General features: G+C 38.5%; 1 protein-coding gene across 1 annotated transcript in view; it reads right to left on the reverse strand.

The window, feature by feature from the left end:
- Positions 1 to 18,839, reverse strand: part of plxnc1 (plexin C1) — a 40,229-nt gene extending 21,390 nt beyond the window's left edge. The window contains exons 1-20 of the mRNA XM_017716337.2: positions 17,565 to 18,839; positions 17,296 to 17,424; positions 16,878 to 17,012; positions 16,488 to 16,588; positions 13,473 to 13,578; positions 13,244 to 13,391; positions 12,882 to 12,975; positions 11,562 to 11,643; positions 11,320 to 11,331; positions 11,137 to 11,172; positions 10,638 to 10,768; positions 10,373 to 10,549; positions 9,515 to 9,614; positions 9,148 to 9,327; positions 8,733 to 8,894; positions 8,491 to 8,605; positions 8,268 to 8,369; positions 7,649 to 7,752; positions 7,514 to 7,555; positions 89 to 213 (exon numbers count right to left, since the gene is read on the reverse strand). Of these exons, the coding sequence (XP_017571826.1) occupies positions 89 to 213; positions 7,514 to 7,555; positions 7,649 to 7,752; positions 8,268 to 8,369; positions 8,491 to 8,605; positions 8,733 to 8,894; positions 9,148 to 9,327; positions 9,515 to 9,614; positions 10,373 to 10,549; positions 10,638 to 10,768; positions 11,137 to 11,172; positions 11,320 to 11,331; positions 11,562 to 11,643; positions 12,882 to 12,975; positions 13,244 to 13,391; positions 13,473 to 13,578; positions 16,488 to 16,588; positions 16,878 to 17,012; positions 17,296 to 17,424; positions 17,565 to 18,473 (2,990 nt within the window). The 5' untranslated portion in view covers positions 18,474 to 18,839. The remainder of the gene's footprint in view (positions 1 to 88; positions 214 to 7,513; positions 7,556 to 7,648; positions 7,753 to 8,267; positions 8,370 to 8,490; positions 8,606 to 8,732; positions 8,895 to 9,147; positions 9,328 to 9,514; positions 9,615 to 10,372; positions 10,550 to 10,637; positions 10,769 to 11,136; positions 11,173 to 11,319; positions 11,332 to 11,561; positions 11,644 to 12,881; positions 12,976 to 13,243; positions 13,392 to 13,472; positions 13,579 to 16,487; positions 16,589 to 16,877; positions 17,013 to 17,295; positions 17,425 to 17,564) is intronic.
- Positions 18,840 to 20,278: the final 1,439 nt, after the last annotated feature.

The following is a 20,278-nucleotide window of genomic DNA, read 5'->3' on the forward strand; positions in this document are numbered from 1 at the left end:
AATGAACCTGCATGAAGTGTTACATCTGGTCTCAGATGATCTTGGTTTGCAATGGAACTGCCTGTGCTGCCCAGTAAATACCACTCACTTGTCCTTTATGCTGAAGGTTTTCTGCTCTTCGAGAGCATGGATGAAACAGGTGAGGAACATCTGATCTCGGATCAGCGCAGAAAGAGCCTGGCATTTCTCATCCACTTCTATTTTCATTGCATCCTGATCAGAACAAAATCAGAGAAGACACAGATTTACAAAATCCTCTCACATTCAATGAGGCTGAAACAGTGAAACTGTGCAAAATTCTATTCTTCACAAGACTTCTTTCTGATTTTTTCTGATACTGAAAAAAGGAACCTACTTGTATCTGCATGCAGTGCTCTTCAGAATTCCTGAAGCTCTTGGTAAAGCTAAGCTAAAAAGCTACAAAAAATGTCTTGGTGGTTCATCACCTTGATATTTTAACAGAATCAGGTGAATAGTGCTACTTTTAGGGTGACTAAGACTATCAGAATACCCTACCTATAGTTTTAATGCTGCCAGCGTTTTGTGATAAGGTGATTTAGGCCCAATCCCATTTCTTATTTTGACTCCTATCCCTTGTTTTCAAGTGTAACCTTCCCCCTTGAAACTGAGTTACAAGGAGTAGAGGTTGAAATCTTCCCCTTATGAAATGCGACAACTCTTCAAGAACCGGAAACGTCATCTTTTGTCGTCAGTGACTTTTACGTAAATAGACGAGACGAGGTTTTCTGGCCATTTCTAATACGCCGCCTCCAGCTGTGGTGCTCTCACTTGTGTGTCACATGACAGGACAGGTGAATCACATTTAAAATAGCCTGGAAAAAGTCGCTGATGACAACTGATGACGTATCTGGTTCTTGAAGGGTCATCCCATTTCATAGGGGCAAGATTTCAACCACTACCCCTTACAACTCCATTTCAAGGGGGAGGGTTACACTCGAAAACAAGGGGTAGGGGTAAAAGTAAGAAATGGGATTGAGCCTTAGAGGAAAAAAAATAAAAACCGGCAAGATGGCTGCGCGAGCGACCACAGAAACCCAAGTATTTCTTCGTTAAAAATGATGAGAATCATTGTTTTAGTGTGTGAATGCTGTACCATTTAAGGTGGAACGGCAAAATTTGAACAAGAACCTGGCAAATAGCTGACTTCAGCTTCGTATGACCAAATAATTAGCGGTGGGCGATAATAAATACTTGTCTTAGGGTGACACTCGAAAACAAGGGGTAGGGATAAAAAGAAGAATTGGGGTTTGGCCTTAGTTTCTAAACCACGTACACGGGACGAAGAAGGACGCACCCCTAATTTACAATGCAGCCTGTTTAACCAACGAAAAGTCACGCTGCTGCGGGATCCGCCCACCCAGTCTCCATGGTAGCAGGAGTCTGTCAGCGCGCGGGTTTTTTGAAAGAAACGGTTGAAACGGCCAAGAAGCTTCGAGAACCTTTATAGTCGAAACGGATTCGTTTCATAACCAACCTTAGTGGCGGCATTTGGACTTATTGGGTATTATTTGTAGTTATTATTTTTGACATTTCATGTTTTTATTGTATAGGCGACCCAGAAGGATAAGCGGCTTGGAAGTGAGCAAGTTTCAAAAAGGGAGCCGAATAGAGGGCAACGCTAACAGCTAGCTGACACCGAGCTATCCAGCCTGCTAGTGACGGCTGTTCTCCGGGGGCTCTGTAGATAAGTACGTTTATGGAAATGTAACCAAGTGGATACATAATAAATGAAGACGATAGCTAACAGTTGGTCTGTTACGGCAGTGGTTGCTTTTCCATGTGTTAGAAGTTTTGTCTGTCTCCTTATACGTTGTACCGTCGTGTTTTACAGCTTGGTTGAATTCCTATAGGTTAGCTCACTAGCTAACGTAGATACCTAGCTTCTGTGAAAATGACATTAAGTTATTAAGTAAATCATTTTGTTTGTTTAATAGGCTTAAATTCTGTACCCCCTTAGGAACCACAATTGAGTGGTGTTCTTTCAAAATATATATCATACATATATTACAAATATATATTATATATTATTACATTATACAAATATACATATACACTGTGTAGTGGTTAACACCTCTGCCTTCGACACTGTAGACTGGGGTTCAATCCCCACCTGGTCAAACACCCTACACTATACCAATAAGAGTCCTTGGGCAAGACTCCTAACACTGCCACTACCTGTGTAAAATGAATAAACTATAAGTCGCTCTGGATAAGAGTGTCAGCCAAAATGCTGTAAAAAATATATATACAAAGAGCTGGCTTTTGTCCACACTGTTCTTCACAAACTTTACTGAATAATCTCTATTTAAGAAAATAACTTAAGGACTGAGATCGTAGTTGGTGTTTTTTACATGCAGGTTCTGGCATTTATTAAAGCATCGCTGATTATGAGGTCAGCAGTTAAAGTTTCTAGACCAGATAGAGACCTAGAATTTATTTGCAATAATCAGTGAAAGTTCTGTGTCCGGCAACATTTTTTTTCAGCTGTAACAAAAAGGGAGGAGAGACATGTGGATGAGCAGATGTGTGACAAGGACAGACAGGGAGAGGAGAGCGAGGACAGAAGTGTAATAGGTAGGAGAACAGAATAGTATGACTGTGTCTTTAGAAGCAAAATGTTAAGTGTAATCAAGAATGTCATTCATAAAATCAAGGAGAAAAATCAGTATTGAGGGCAAGAATGGAAACCACAAAAGAAGATAAATCATATTTTTAAAAAGTACAGCATTGAGTTCTCAGCCTTACTAAATGTAGGAAATGCAAAATTAGAGTGTTTATCAGTGCAATAAAAATGTGTAAATATCTTGAATTATTTTAAAGTATACAGTGATCCCTCGTTTTCCGCGGGGGATGCGTTCCAAGACCACCCGCGAAAAACGAATTTCCGCGAAGTAGAGGAAAGATAGTTTTTAATGTATTTAACAAGTATTTGGACTTTTAAAACCCTCTCTGTACTGTTATCAACCCACCTTTTGCATTAAACAGTCATTCTATAATGTTTTTCAGCTGGAACTACATGTGATATCCTACCAGTTTCTTTAATAGAGTAATTCCTAATCTTCTCAGCAATCGTCATCATTTTTTCGTTTGCGTTTAGCCTCAGTACCAGCGTTGGATGAAGAAGCACGCTTGGAAGCCATTGCAGAGGGTCAAAATCGCAAAGAAACGCAAAAAACACTCTGCACAAAGTAAAGATCAACTGAATACGACCTCGCTGTAACAAGATGACAAGGAGTCGCTGGGTATGTGAGCATCTTTCAAAATACCAATCACAGGCCAGAATACAAAATGGGAGTCTGTGATTCGTCATCTCTAACTTTCGCATCAATAAGCCCCCTTGAAAAAACCCGCGAAGTAGCGAATCCACGAAAGATGAACCGCGAAGTAGCGAGGGATTACTGTATTTCAAAAATAGGCACTTAGTATGCAAAACAAAAACAAAGCCAAGAAAAACAAAATTCCTGTAATAAAGCCTGTCCATTTCAATCACTAGTCAAATCTGCTGGTACCTCAAAAAGTCTTATGACCAAAATGTAATTTACACATAATATACGGCAAAAAATCACGTTTGAGTCTTTGATGAGAATTGCTCTCAGTTGACATGGTGCTCTGAGAGACAGGCACAGTGTTTTCGTGTCTCATGTGTTTGTTTATTTTAGTTGCTATATTTGTGTATGATGCCACAGTCTGACTTACTTTCAACTGAAACAAGCGTCTATAAATCAGGGGCTTAAAACCACAAAATAAATTTCAGGACTTTGCATGTATACACTTCGAAGTAAGTCATTAGAAGATCACTGGCTGTCCTTCTGTGGTTTCAGACACTCTGCTTTCGACAGGCATAGTTTGCTCACTCAACACATTACAGAGCGGATCACAACCCCACTCTCAGTCAGAAACCCAAGGTGGAAAAGTGTGTTTTTAACATTAACCACTGTTGGTGCACAGATATAACTGTAACTGGAAGCTCTCATCAGTTGCAGGTCACTCTACTCATCCCACCAATGTAACTGTATAATTCTGGTCAGGGACTATGTTCTCCCACTGGCTCAACAACAGCTGGCTGGCCAGATTAACAAAGTTGAACAGGGCCACCCAGACTCTCCTATCACCTTTATGGGAGACTTAGACCAATTCCCAAAATATAGACAACTGATCAACCACCCCACCAGAGAGGACAAAACACTTGACCACTACTACAGCACCATCAAAGTATACCAGGCTACTCTCCATGCCCCTCTTGGAAACTTTGATCAATCCCTCATCCCTCATATAAGCAAAAGCAAAACTATAAGCCTCAGGTGAAATCAGTGAGGAAATGTCTGGACTCTACCAACTCAGACTTCAAATCTGCAATAATAACCTGGATGACTATGTGGGTGTTGTCACCTCATGCATAAGCTTCTGTGAGAAGACTGGCGTCCCTTCAAAGAATATTTATATGCACAACAACAACAAACTCTGGTTCTCCAGCGAGCTCAAGAAACTGCACACAGGAAGAGGCTTCTAGGAGTGGGAACCTTGACGAAGGTCAAAGGGCAATGTATGCACTTAACAAAGCAGTCAAAACTGCCAGAAACAAATAGAGAGAAAAACTGGAGTAGCAGTTGTACCTGCATGCTTTAAGACCTCAACATCATAATTCCTGATCTTTTAATAGCTCAGTGTCCCACCATCTGTCTGCTACTGGATCCACAACTTGTGGATGTCGGACAAGTTCCTGGATACCACCATTCAGCAGGATGTCAGATGGGACAGACACAGCACTGCAGTTATGAAGAAGGCCCAGCTGCACCTGTACTTCTTTTGACAGCTCAAGAAATTTGGGCTGCCTCAAGATCTGTTGGTCCAGTTCTACACTGACATAGAAGAATCCATAATTACATCCTACATCGCCGTCTAGTTAGGCTCTGCCTCTTCGCAAGACAACCTATCTAGGATAAAGATGAGTGCAGGAAAAAATATGGTTGACTCCTCACACTCTGGACACTCTGTTCCAGTGGCTTTCTATCACAGCAGGACCAAGAGTGAGAGCTCTAAATACTCGGATTAAGAATCACCTCCACAACTTCTTTCCTCAGGCCATCATCCATCCTAAACAAGGAGCCATCTCACATCCCTCTGCTTCAAATGGCTTCATATGGACTTTATTATTCACACTGTAACATACATAACCACTTAGTATACTATGCCATAACCCTTCTGAATAAGAATATTTCCTACTTTTCTCTACTAATATCAATGCACATATGCACTTTAACTTCCCTTTTGGAACTGAAATATACACACTTTATAGATATGTTTACATGCATATTTGCTGTTTAATTACATACTGTATATATGTAGTTCGGTAGAACAGTACTTGATTGTATTATCTCCCACTGCACATCCTTTGACTTGCTGTTTGTGTACCGTCTTTTAAGTTTATATATAGTGTTTGTTTTTCTATATTTATTTTATTGGATTTAATTTTATGCTGACACCTGTACCAAAAGAAATTCCTTGTACACCTAGAGTGAATAAAGATTCTGAAAATATGTGACCACCTGACTGCTAAATATACAGTGTCTCATTTAAAGGATCATTGCTAGGTAGAGTGCATCCTTTGCAGTGTCCTTACCAGCAGCATTCTGCAGAGGAGCCTTCCTCCCAGCTAGCACCTTATGAATCGGTCTATTGAAGACTCAGATCTGCAGCAATGTCATAACCCCTGACCCCTCATCAGCTGTCCACGGCCTGTAGTATTTTTGTGCATGTGAAGAGATTCAGCACAAAGCCATAGAGCTTTTTCTGTTTTCTCTGGTCCTAACTAAAAAGTCACAACATGTTAAATTGTCACCACGCAGATGGTGGGCAATTGGGGCAGTCATGGGCTGAAGGTTAGGGAACCAGTCTTGTGACTGGAAGGTCGCTGGTTCGATCCCCAGAGCTGACAGCACATGACTGAGGTATCCTAGAGCAAGACACCTAACCCCCAACTGCTCCCCGGGTGCTGTAGATTGGGCTGCCCACCGCTCCGGGCAAGTGTGCTCACTAGAGTGTATGTGGTGTTTCACTTCACGGATGGGTTAAATGCGGAGGTGAAAATTCCCCATTGTGGGACTAATAAGGGTCTCTTAATTAATATTAGTTAACGTTAGTGACTTTCACCCACCTGCTGCCACTCCACAGTCAGCTGTGTAGCTTCAGCTTGTGTAACTTTAGATTCAGCTATGGCTGGTAATGTTAGCCTGTTTTCTAATACTGTGTGCTATAGCTATATTATGAGATATAGCTTTGCCTCCCTCGTCGTTTGCCGTCTTCCCTAAAATATTAACCCTCTCCCTTACATACTTAAATTAATGTGAGTCTGAAATACTGACAACTGCACCTCAATGCTAAAAATATAGCTGGTCATCCATATAACAACAGGGTACAGCATCCTGTACAGCCGTTTATGTGCTAAACTGGTGCTAACGAAAGTTTTTGTTTACCACAATAGTTGTATCATTGATTTGTGTAACATAACAAATAAAAAACAAAAAGTTTATTTCTCAGAGCTGCGAAGGATACATTGGTGCGTCCTCTGAATTCAGTTGAACGGAGGTTGCATTTCTCATTTTAGGGAAGCTTTCAGGACTGTCTTTCTCTCTAACTTATTGGTAACTAGCAAAGATGCTTTCTCTAGATAGAGAAACCACTTCTTGTAAGTCTACATTTAATACTGTAAATGTAAATGTCTCATCTAACCACAAAACCTTATTCCGCATTTTAGCTGGGTCAGTCTGATACTTTCAGGCTAAATCCAGACTTGCATCGTTGACTGGTGCAGCTTCACTCCAGTCTCAGCTACTGAACCCTGTAATTCCTTAAAAGTGATGTTTGGTTTTGAGGGGCGCCCTTATGTGGGCAGTGTCTCGGTATCTAATTACATTTTAGGGAGCTTTTGCAAGGCTCTGTATTTATAATTTGAAATATAAATATTTGTTATCAAAGAATAGCATTTTCTAAAAAGATCTCATTATAAGGATAGGATTCTGTATATCATAACGTACCTCGAAAGATTTACATAAAAATAGCAGCCTCTTATCTCACTGTGTATGTACTGTAAATAGTATATTTATCTTTTCATGAGTGTGCTGCGATGTTGAATCAAGTCTGCCAGCTTGAACACTTGTTTAACAGATTGTTTTGTTAAAGATGGATAATACCTAGGTCTTTGTATTTAACATGCGAAGCCTGTAAAATTCAGCTCACAATAATGGCCTGAATATATCTGTTGCATAAATTGTCTGAGCATTCACACGTGATCATTTCTGTTTCAGTGACAAACCACATCTTCCTGAAAATGAGCCATTAGGTCAAAGACCAACTGTGGGTCATTTCTGACTTTGTATAATCTTTGTTAACATTAAAATACTTGTAGCTTTGTTTTAAGTGAATTAAGCAAATCCAATAAACAGATTTTCAAATGTCTAAGAGCTAATGAAGTTTTACAGTGACAGTATCTCACCTGGCCAATGTCTTTGATCATCAAGCTTGCTAAAGGCCCACCCTAAACACAGAGAATGGAACATGTGAATAATTTACACCACCGTACTAGCTCATACACCCCCTTACAGACAACAGATAGATAAAGTTCACAGACCTCAGGAAAAAATATTTTCAAAGCAAAATGCTTGTAGTCCAGGAAAGGAATGGCTCCAACATTTTCAGTCAGGTCTGATTTCTCAGTCTGTAAATCAACAAACCCTGCATATAAAAGAAAAACAAAAATTATACCACTTCTGTAAGTTGGTCAAAAACTCCACAAACCTTTTGCTATACCATATAGAGCTCCAAAAGACCTTCTAAATGACAAATATTCGTTATCTGTGTGATGCATATGACACTCAGATATTTATGGGCATGTATGTTTTGAAGTGGTTTCTTGTGAAAATGACCCTTGTAAATATAGGGGGGCCAAAAGTCTGAGACCGCTAGTGAAAGTGTTTCTATTTTGCATTCTTTTCTAATTTAATACAAATTGTTTCATTACAAATTACATCTTCAGCGTAACAATCTTAAGCAAACAGTGTAATCTCTGAAATGTTTATATGAATTTCAGAATTTACTTCATTTTGAATAGTGTTCTAGAAACAGTGCAGAATTTTGAAAAATTCTACTTTATTTTATTTGTCATATACTGTCTTTGTTTTTGTTTTCTAAAATGTTCTATTGTTCATTTCTAGGTGCCGTAAGAGTTTGACGTGTCTTCAGTTACAGACCTTGTCTGATCTCATTTCTAATTTCACTCTCAAGGAGCTCCAGGCGCTCATTCATTTGTGCACTCATCTGCTGTCTGCTCTTACGATGGATGAATACTCCAACTAGACAAAGGTACACACATTCAGACAAATACACACATTAACTAAGCAACTACATGACTCCGTAGCCACCATAGGCAATGGTTAACATAAACCCCCAACCTACAAACAGCTCAAAACTCACCAAGAGCACCAAGAAGAATCAAAACAATTAATGCGACAACTGTATACGCATATTTTGTATTATTCGATGGCATCTCTTGTATTTCTATAGCTTTTGTTAAATTGCCAAATATGATCTGAAAAAAAGATAAAAGAAATTAGAGGTAGATGTAGTAGGAAAGCAATAATAAATGATATTCAGGCCATACTATAATGGGGACATTACAGTCGATCGTAAAGTGATAACAGACAAAATGTTCATACCTTGATTGAGTCCACTCTGATTTCAAGATTCTTGTTCCCCACAATTCTACAGGTAAGAGCTGTGGACATAACTGTATCAATCACACACTCAGACTGCTCCTCTTCCTGCTGCCCCCACACTTTCACATCTTCGTTACTCATAGTGAGATTGTCGTCTTTTTTCTAGTGGAAGAATTGTAAAGTGGGGCAGAATGAGAGTGAGATATAGAGAACGAGAGATATAGATTTGGTCAGTCTCATCAGCTATTTATCAATCCCAATGTGAGTGGAATCAGACATGAAAGAGTAAAGATGGGCACCTTTTTTTTGGCTGATAAGCAAATAAGGCTCAGTGCTGTGGTGCTTATAGGTTTTTATTACAGTTACTCAGTTAAACTCAGTATGTCTGAAAAGACATCCAAAATGCTGACCCTACCTGTATGGTGACCTGCACATCATTGTCCACTTTAGAGGTGGAGAAGCTGGTGAATTCTGGATCTGGGAGGTAAGACAGTTCATCTACACAGTCCACTGTTGAGTTCCCCACTATAAGAGAGACATTGAACGGCCCAGAGTCCATGTATTCTCTCAGAGCATGAGTGTGGAACCAAAAGGTCTGAGAGAACCAGAAAGATAAACCAGATTTTAATATTAGTGATGGATGGTTTGCCATGTATATGTGCATTTCTGAGCCTTTCTGTTTTCCCTCATTTTCTTGTTCTTGTTGCAAGTTACATAAAGCCGCATTGTTTGACATCCTGTGTCGCATCTACTTCATAAGTAAGCAAAGTGCACTTATATACCTTGTTTGAGTTGAGGGTGATTGGTTTGTCATATGGATGAACAACAACTTCATCCACAAACTCCAGATTGTTCCCCAAGACAGTGATCTTCCTCTTACCACTGAAAGCAAAACATTAAACACTTATTCAGTCAATCAGACAAGGGATTCAGAACTGCAGAGGTGGGAGTTGATGGGGATAAAACCAATAAATTGTCATAACTAAAAGTGATACAGGAGGAAGTGAGGGCAAAACGTTAGTTATACTTAGCAAATCAAGAAACATTGGCCCCCATTTCCACTTACAAAACAGAAGTAATTTGTTAGTCTAAGGCCAACAGCCTTAAAGTGTAAACACAGTCAAAATGACTATAGACTGGAAAAAGAGGACTGAAGATGGCAAAACATAATTAGCAGTGGTGGAACAAAACTTGTTGAATGAGGGCTAATGGGTAAGTGTGCAATAGAAAGTGTATGGTGCCTGTTTTTGTTGTTTCTCAAGTCTAACTAAATGGATCATTTTTCCTTAGAAAAGACCAGTGTACTACAACTCAGTAGAAATGGCTAAGTAAGTGTGCCACTCAATGAATTTACTTTCGTTTAGTCTTGTCATCCAGTGTCTCAAAGTTTGCAGAGTTGTGTATTTTTAAAACTTAAATCCATTTCAGTTTCTGGTTTCCATGACTGGAATGCATATCAGTGGTGTTTGAAGCTATTATGATGTATATGGTTTTGAAATGAAAAAGCATTAGTATCTTGCCAGATTTTTTTCATTATGCATTAGTTGGTTTGAAAACAGGAACCACTTGATTGTCTTAAAAAAACAGTATTTAAATTTTAATAAATGTGGGTAGAAACAGGATATATGTTTCTGCTGTACCTGGCCCAGGTGTTTCTAGGCTGCAGTCCAGTGCAGGTGGGCTGAGCACCATAAGTGATTTTGGCGTTACTATGACAACGGCCGTCTGCTGTCACCACACACACCCTCACAGTTCCTTTATTTCCACTCGGAACGCTGAACTTCAGAGTGTCAGTGGAGCGCTCCAGCACTGGAGTCCTGGTGAAAAACAGCAGATTCACAAAAGAGACACAAATCAAACACATCATGCTTACAAACTTATAAATACACTACTGCTAACACTCACTCCTTTGAAGTGCACTCCATGACTCCATGAAAGCGGATTTTCTCTACCAGTTCCAGATTTCTTCCTTTCAGCACTGCATGTTTTTTGCCATGAAAGGAGACCTGATTAGGCTCCAGGGAGAAAATCTCTGGCTAGAATAAATAATAAAAAGAGAGAAATTTGAAACTATAAAACCAACCCTTTATATGAGAACACCTGCATTACAATGTGTACAAACAACCAGTTAAGAAGTGCCGTGTCTTCTGCACACAGACATGTTATTTTTTAATCTTCAAAAAACATCAGTTTTGTTGATACAAAAAATACATTTAAACAAATAAATTAACCTTATTTTAGTAGACTAAAATCTATTTGTAACACAAAAGAGAAATGCAGGAGCCGTCTTAATAGAATTCCTGTTGAAAACTAGAATGTTCTCATTCTTAGTTCCCTAAACTTCCCCCAGACACAGATCTTATTTCCACTGACAGTGTGAGTGACAGTTCTTTGGGTCACTTACTGCATTACTCTCAGAATATAATCCTTCACACTTGTCCTGCAGAGGAAGGAAATAAATCACAGAAAACACTTCATTTTAGCATTAAAATGAAAAATCAAATAAAAGAGTGTTTGCCTTGTTTAAATCACTGAATTCAGAAATACTACATTTGAAGTTTAAGTGATTTAGTAATTGTTAACTCACCATCACTGCCACCTAAACATAATAAAAAATAAAGTAATGCTTTTTCAGTTGGAACTTTTCAATAAAATATAACACAAAAACATGACTTCACTGAACCAATTTTAAGACCAGACATACGGTTAGAATAGTGTGACTATAACCACGACGTACAGTGGATTTTCCAGTACTGGAGTACATATGTGTGTAATATGATACAGAAGGTTATTACAGTATATTAAAATAAATAAGATGTGCATAAGTACCTGTGAAGCAGAGCCGTGAGCCCAGCTGCACTGATTACTACTGCTGGACCAATGACACCCAGCTGAGACACATGCTACACACCTGTATACAGAACACACACACACACACACACACACACACACCCTTGCTGAACCAAACCAAACAGCTTAACCTGCCAACAGAGCATCACAGAACAGTTGAGAGTTTTTAATGTTTAAACCTGACAGTCAACACAGCAAAACAAAAGTGACCTCCAGTTTCATACAGAAAAGGACGCTGACCTGATTAACATGAATTTAATGTTTAAAATTTACACCAAAAAAGGGGCGTAAAGATTGTTTTAAATGTACTATATTCAAATGTGAACACTGGCTCCACATTAATGAACTATGTTACATATGTTACATCATAATTACTATGTGAAAGTATTTTAATAATGTCCTTCGTTTAAGTTGATGTAACTGTAGAACTGATGTATGAAACTTTTTTCAGTGTAGTCTGCACATGTTCAGTCTATTTTAACGTGTATGCTGTGAATCAGTGTCCGAGTGAATATTCCACGGCATCGTTTTCAGTTGTTAATGTAAGCTTTTTTATATCCTTTCCCAGGACACAAAACTATCAAATTAATAGCCAGCAGTCATCTACCATATGATCAGAATCAGAGTACTTTATTGATCCCAGGGGGAAATTGCAGTTGTTACAGTTGCAACCATTTATTTAAAAGAATAAACACTTTAATAATTTAAGATAAAAAAGAGAAATTTGCAATATGTACAAGTTCAAATTCTTACAAATACAGTAAAGTGGCAGTGACTGTGATAATAAATATGAAATATACTGTATAAAACAGTTCAAATTACTTCACCTCTGAGTTATTGCACATTGAGGGAGGAGTTATAGAGTTTAATGGCTACATGTAAGAGTGACTTCCTGTGGTGTTCTGTGGTGCATTTTGGTAGAATGAGTCTTGCACTGAATGAGCTCCTGTGTCTCAAAGCATTAAAAGTTAAATGATGTTTTGAAAAGGTAACAGCATGACTAAAGTAAAATAGTTGTTATAATATTGTTATAAAATTCTTGCTGCCTGTGATCAACTAGGAAATTACTATCGAACACGACTTGATAGTTACTTGATTATGAGTTTATTCTCTGGCATATTCTGCCCATGCAAATACCCACTTTGAATAATTAATGTTAAATATGAAGATATTTAATGATAATGGTAACGATACAACATACTCTGGCAAACATTACCTACAATGATCCAATATGATTAAAAATACCAGGCACAAAGTGTGATGACAGGCTGTAGGCTTTAATGATGTAAAACATCTTACTTAGCATATGGTGATGTCTCTGTGACGTCTGGGCAGCTCCTCAGTTTCAGTCTCTCTGTGATTTGCTGATCTCCAATAGTGACATTCGCTGTGACTGGATATACACAAGATAACAGTTTGTGTTTTATTATCAGATACTGAGATTATCATGTTCAGATACTCAGAAAATAAAAAAAGAGACTTAAATTAATATTGTTTGATATTTGTGGGTTGCATATTCATATATGCTGTTGATATTTTCTGAGATATCTACAGTCATACACTCCTTTCTGTATGAAAATAATAAAAAATAACATAGGCTTTCATAACTGTACCCTTAAATGGAAAATTTAAAGTTCAGAGCTTTGAAGATCTAAACTGACCATTAACTGGCAGGAGCTGGCTGGAGAATCTGCAGGAGCAGCTGGGGAAAACTCCAGAACTGCTGCTACATAGATTTACATGTTCATCCATGAAAGTACATGTTAAGGGAGACTTTCCTGCCACATTCAAGGAGAGATTCAAAGTGACCTGAATGAGAGAGCACAGTACCAGATAAATATTGTATAAAAATATTTGTACAATAAAGATGAAGTAAAGAGACACATTTACCTCAGTGGAGAGTTCAGTCACTTGAAAAGAAATCAGCTCTTTCTGAAAATAATCTTCAGGAATGGAGATCCAAGGAGAGGCTGAACACTCATCTTTAGTCAAGCATCTAGAGTGACCACAATGAGAAATCAAATCACACAATCACATATGGTGGATACTTGATGTTTACTGTCTGCTATGCTGTCCAGAGAGCCTATGTAGGGTTATGTGAATGTAGGAATGTGGTGTTATTCAGCATTCAGGGATGATTTCAGAACCCTTTGTATGTGCTCTCCACATTATCAAATATTGTAGAGCAGTACAGCACAGTTATCCTCATACAGGAGGATAGCTGTGCTGTACTGCACAGGGGCTACATAACTACTAAATTGAGGCAGTAACTCTGATTTTCTTCTCTAAGGATTATAGTGTCACAATATGATTAGGCAATTTTCTCATTGCGCTGAATCCTAAAAGTATCTGATAAAGAATAAAATGAATACCGTCCAGAATTTTTTATTGATGTAAATTGAAAATACTATGCAGGGTATACATTTCATGGCAAGTATATATCCATGGCCTTCAATGCCCTTTTATTTGGCCATGAGACTGCATAATTGTTTTCAGATCTTCAGGCCACTATGGCCAATGCCCAGAGTCAGAACCTGCAAACAGTTTGTGTGGGTGGCTGCAATTTCACTGAACAGCTGAAAACTGTAGTATGTATAACAACTTGATGCAATCAATCATTATTGGTTTAATAAAAGGTTTAGATCAGGGGACTGGGCTTGCCATGTCACAAACTTAATTCTGTGGTCATTTAACCATTGTTGCATGGATTTGGATGCATGTTTTGGGTCTGTGTCCTGTTAGATGATTCAAACACAACTAATTTTGTTTTTCTTTTTGGCAGAGGAGTCAAGTTTCATTTAAAATCTCATGGTACTGAGATTTGAGTCCATGATGTGATATATGCTTACAAGTTGTGTTTGGGAAATATCCAAAATATTAAAGATCGTCCACCACACTTAAGTGGAGTTCTTTTTGTATAAGTTACTTTTTACACCAAATCCTCCATTGAATGTCTCTTTTTCTAGAGCCCGGTCTTAGTCAAGGTTCCAGTGGTGTCCAGCAAACTCCAGGTAGTTATATTTCTGGGTAGATTAAAGAAAAGACTTTTCTCTGGCATGCCTTTCAAATAGATTGTTGGTATGGAGTTGGCAGTAATCACAGTTTTATCCCTTTTGAATTATTTCGTATCTGTATTATCTAACCTTCCCCATGCTGAAGAATGTCTACAGGAATCTGGCCTCTGTGGCTCCTTATACCCTGTTGGCCTTTACGTTGTGATAAATGGACCAAATGAAATGTCCTGAAATTACTTGGTCTGGTCCCACTGACTTACATAAAAAATAAAGGATGCTTTTTCCTTCTAAGGTTTTGATCTGACAACAGCGATAGACTGTATTAGGTATTCATTTAAATGTATGTCCACATGTCCATTTGTATTTGGGCTGACTTACTGATGTCATGCTTTTTCTGCACTGTGGATTAGCAAATATATTTCAGATTTCAGATACATTTAAATTGATGGTGTTAGATTCTGTGATAATGCTACATCCAGTATTGTGTGATTCTTACATTCACTGTACTGTCTGTTATATACAGCAACATTCAGTACTACATTGTACATATAGTTACAGACATTGTAGTGTACATATACAGTACTGTTCAACATTTTCAAAATCTATTCATTTGTGTAGTTTGTGTTTATTTGCTGAGAAAAGTGTTAATATTTGAATGAACAAAATTTATAGAATATTAATACTGATTTCCAAGCCTCTCCTCGAGGAAGCCCAGTATTATATGTAGTTAAAAAGCAACTCCTGGTTTGACCAATCAGTGCTCAGTAAATTGAGCTCATGATGTACTTGATGATATTAACGAGTCTCTCTGGCGGCTGTGAACGTGTCAAGGAAAAATATGGACCCAAGAAATTCTTGTTACTTTTTATTGTTTTTATGTTTATTTGAATTATGAATACGACTTTATTCTAATGTATATTGTGATAAACTCACTGCTGAGGCAAATTGTTTAAAAATGTGCTTAGATGCCTAAAACCTTCGCACAGTACTGTAGGTACACAATAATGTCCGTTACAACTGTGAAAAACATGCTGGACTAGCAGCCAGCAGAATTCAGTGCTATAGTGCATGTAGCACTGGTTCTCTGCTGGTCAGCATACTGAATCTGTGCTGTCCGTGTTTACTGTCATTCTAAGAATTGGTGAGCTAAAAGAATTTTATATGAATTGTTCTTAATTATAACAGTTATAATTTATTTAGCACTGATCAGAGAAAAAAGGTTTTCTATTAGTAGGAGGTACCGATTCTCCAAATCTAGTCAGTTTATTCTCTAAGATTAGAACACACTCAGCTCTTAGTGAAGTTCTTTCTGCACCATTCTGCTGTTTGAGTTGACTCCTGACAGTCATATCAGTCTAAATTATCATATTAAATTTACTTTAATAAAGCTGATGTATGAAACAGAAAACAATCCTCTTTGCATTAATGCAGCTATAGTACCCTAAGAACTTTGATGATGCTAAAATAGCTAATACTGTTTTTAATGGACCAGGTCAGCTAGTATGACTGTAGAGTAAATTACCTTTGACTTAACTGCCTGAATGTTCAGCTGCTGTCATGATTTTAAGGCTGAGTTAAACTCAGTTTAACATGTTCACTCAAGAATACAGAATATGGTGTACCTCACTAATATGTGGTCTAATACAGGTCATACACACACAAGACTTGCATGACTTTCAAGTTCTGAGTTTGAGACACCTAAAATCTCTAAGTAGATCCAGAGTCCCAAAACATGCTGCAGCTTACAAATGGTCCTACGAGGCGTGGCTGCTTATTTGGTGTATTTTGTAAGGTGGATAAAGAGATTTATAAAGATGCCCAGCACATTACTTTCAATACTTCAGACGTGCAGTGTTGAAAAGGAGATGTACGAGTGTAATGAGGAACCTACTTGCTTGTATTCAGACACCAGCCACAGGACGGATCCTGAGAAGCTCTGCAGTCTCTCAAAGTGCTGTACATACCACACTGAGTCACTGCTACTCGCCGGATCTACAACACAAACATATACAACTAATATCTAATATATCTTATATGTCTAATTAATAAAATGTCTAAGGTATTAGTTTAAAAAACTCTCCTAAAATTATTGTAGTTTGTTAGTTGACTTTAAATAAATTTGAACTGTCATTGCAGAAAGATGAGCAGTCGTTTAAAAGGGCCTTAAATTCCTTATTTCCAGAGTTTCCAGAGGGTCCAGAGTTGAAAACGTCTCATGTAAGTTGCCTTTAATGATGCTTATATCAGCTTCTGATGATGGGCGTGTGGCTCTAAGACTCACCTGATTTCTCAAAGCTATGTAGATGTATTTATGACCCACTGGATCAAAGTGCATTCTGGGAAACACCATCCTGTCATCATCAGATTTGTACAGAACTGTCACACAGCCAGAATTCAAAGCCTTGTCCAGCACAATCTGGAAACAGACGCAGAAGAAAAGAATAATAAAACAATAAAATTGGCCTCTGGCTACAAAATAAAACAATAGAGAGCAAATAATGTTTGCCAACTAAACTAAATAAGAAAGGCAATAGCAGTTGTTCCACATTGGACCTTTGAAGTTGTTTTGTTTTTTGATAAAGAGATTAATATATTTTATAAGTATGTAAAACAACAGCTGATGTGATTATATGGTCAGAGAATCTCTTAAGAGAGACTGTCAGACAGTAAAGACTATGAGACAGATCACAACTACAGACCTTCATCAGTTGTCCAGTAGCAGTTCCAATGTAGAGCTCAATCCAGGATCCTTTCTTTTCTGCTGCTACAGATGACATTGAACTGTGTTTGAGCACCACAGCATGAGGCCTCAGAACATCTTCTCCTTTCTGCAGACACCAGAAACATGTTGAGGGAAAGAAATGACAGATACTGATCTACAGCATCTGATTTAGAGGCTGAATGACATGAAGAATAAAGTGCAGATCATTTAAAATAAATTCTATTTTATTTACTGGCTGTTTCTCACCTGAGCTCTGCACGTTGGTTTACAGCTGAAATATGAAGGTACTCGGTCTCTGATCTGACTGAGGTTGTAAATGGCCAAAGCAGTTTTCTGGGGGTCGTTCGGTTCTTCTGCAGTGAATATTCCAGCCCAGAGAAGAGGAGATCCAGAGGAGAGAACTACAGAGGAGGACAAGAGCTTTTTACGCTCTTTATCATCACAGCACTGTAGCACTGCACCTTCTAGAGATCTGGTCATTTCAATTTTACTGCGGCCATTCTTCATCCTTAAGACCACCACAGCTGGACCTGTTCTAGACTTAACATTCACCAGCAGGTACGAGTAAGAGGGAGAAGATGATTGGAAGCCGTCAATCCACTCAGCATCACTCTGTGGAGAAATGCTGGCTTCAGCTGGATTAATGCCTGCTTTAGAGAAAATTCCTCCTTGTTGAGATTCCAGAGTGTTCCGCAGAGAAACTCCTTCATCAGAGCCACAGTCATCAGGAACCTTTTCTCTGGCAACCAGCATGTATTTCTCTGTTCCTTCATCAAAATCTACAAGAAAAGAAACAGATGATTTATTAAAAGATGGTGAAACTGTAACATCCTCCCTGTAGAAACTTCTGCTGATGTCATTGATGTCCAGGAGTTCACAGTATCCACAGTCAGAGGTTCCGCAGGTTATCAGGGTCTTATTCGCGTCGAAAGGCAGTAAAATATTAACTCGGTTCTGGTGTCTGTGGTTCTGTATGTCCTTGTGTTTTTCCTCTGCTAGATCGAGCCTCATCTGGAGGAGCTGAGAGTCGGTGACGACGAACACTTTCCCGTTTCCAACAGCAAAGTTCCTGATCTCTCCATTAACGCTGAACTCCGTTAAGGAGGAAACAGCGCGTTGGAATAAGAGCAGCATTCCCAGATAAACAGTCCTCATCCTGCAGGTCTGAGTGGAGCTGAAACTCGGAGCGAGTCAGTCTGATCGACATGTGGAGCTGAGAGAAGATCAGGACTAACGTCTGCAGAGCGTCTCTGCTCGAAGTGGATGGAGGTGAGAACTTCCGTGTTAATGTGTCTGTAGCTCATCCTCACATCATTAGTCTCAGACTGAAGCGGTGAAGCTGCTGAGCTCTTTACTAAACATAACGATGATCGTTGAACTCTGTCTTACAGTGTGTGGCTTCCTGGAAGACTCCAGTTCTCAGATTTACCAGATCACGAATCAAGATTCATCTTAATTCGTGGATCTTCGTGAATCTGACGCTCATCTGGATCAGTAATCTGTTCGTGGTCTCAATGACCTGAAACTGCTTCGGTCGTTCGCGACTCAGTGCTGCGCTCTAGTGGTGCCACTCAGACACCAAGACCTCTTCACCTCATTGTCATTATTCAGAGTTTGAAGCCGGCTGTCAGTTTATGGGGTTGAGAAATGCAGAACTGCATGGAAATTAAAACTCGTAGCTTTGCCTCTAAAAGTCCAGAGAAGATCAGTAAATCATAAAGACAATCATGTCCTTGTGGTTTCATTTGAGCTAAAATGTTTTCTTTCAGTTTTTCCAATATTTGTCTTATTTTTGCATGTAAAGTTCTTACAACGGTTCTTCTGCTTCTTGTCCTCCTCCTCATTCTTCTTCTTCTTCTCCCTCTTTTTCTTCTTCTTATTATTGCCAGAAAATGCAGGCTGTAAGTGGTGAAAGGTGTGGCTTTATTATTCTACAAGGCACTTAATCACTTGATGTTTTATTTCATTTTAAAGTAGCATATTGATGTGCGTTTAAGCGGCTGGCCTCATGGTGTCAAACCATCTTAGAAAAACACATTTGAACACTTTTTATCATTTTAAACTGTATTTTTAATGCAAAATTAATGAAATTAATTAATGAAAAATGAAACTTTTAAAATGTCTTAATATTAGCCTTTTTTAGTTTTTCTTTTGGTAAATAGTAAAATAATGTATTGGGTAATGATTTTAATAGCCCAATTCATCTATTACGCTTTCTCATTTGTAGAACCAATGATGCCAAACCAACTTAGAAATATACAGGTATTTATTGCTGACATATTACAAGGCTTACTTTGATAAATAGTGAACTAATTTATTTAATGGAACTTCTCCTGTACAACGCTGTACAAACCTCACCTGCATGAACTGACCCTCCTGATGCTGCTGCTGCACAGACTGGAACTATTTAATCATGGCCATCGCTCCACCTGCTTTCCCCTTTTCTGTATTGTAATATTTTATACTAATGGTAAAACATTTTCCTCTGCTCTTATTCTTTTACTATCAGATGTTGACCAGAGGAGGATGGGTTCCCCTTTTGAGTCTTGGTTCCTCTCAAGGTTTCTTTCTCTTATTTTTAGGGAGCTTTTCCTGCCACTGTCTCCATCGACTTGCTCATGAGGGCTCGGACCCGGGTTTTTCTGCAAAGCTGCTTTGTGACAACGTCTGTTGTGAAAAGTGCTATACAGATAAACTTGACTGGACATTGTTGTTTATTAATATATTCTCATCCCAGATTTGATGTCCACAACATGTTCCAAATAGGTTGAGACAGTTTATCACTGTGTTCCATCACTTTTCCTGTTAACAGCACTTAATAATCGTCTAGGGACTAAAGACACCTTCAGTTTTGAAAGCATACATTTTTGACATTTGCTGTTATACAATCTTAAGCTGTGCAGCTGTATACAGTGCCTTTGTTGTCATATTTTGAGCTTAATAAAACACTCATTTTCAAT

This window comes from Pygocentrus nattereri, chromosome 11, assembly GCF_015220715.1.
Source record: "Pygocentrus nattereri isolate fPygNat1 chromosome 11, fPygNat1.pri, whole genome shotgun sequence".
Classification (NCBI taxonomy): domain Eukaryota; kingdom Metazoa; phylum Chordata; class Actinopteri; order Characiformes; family Serrasalmidae; genus Pygocentrus; species Pygocentrus nattereri.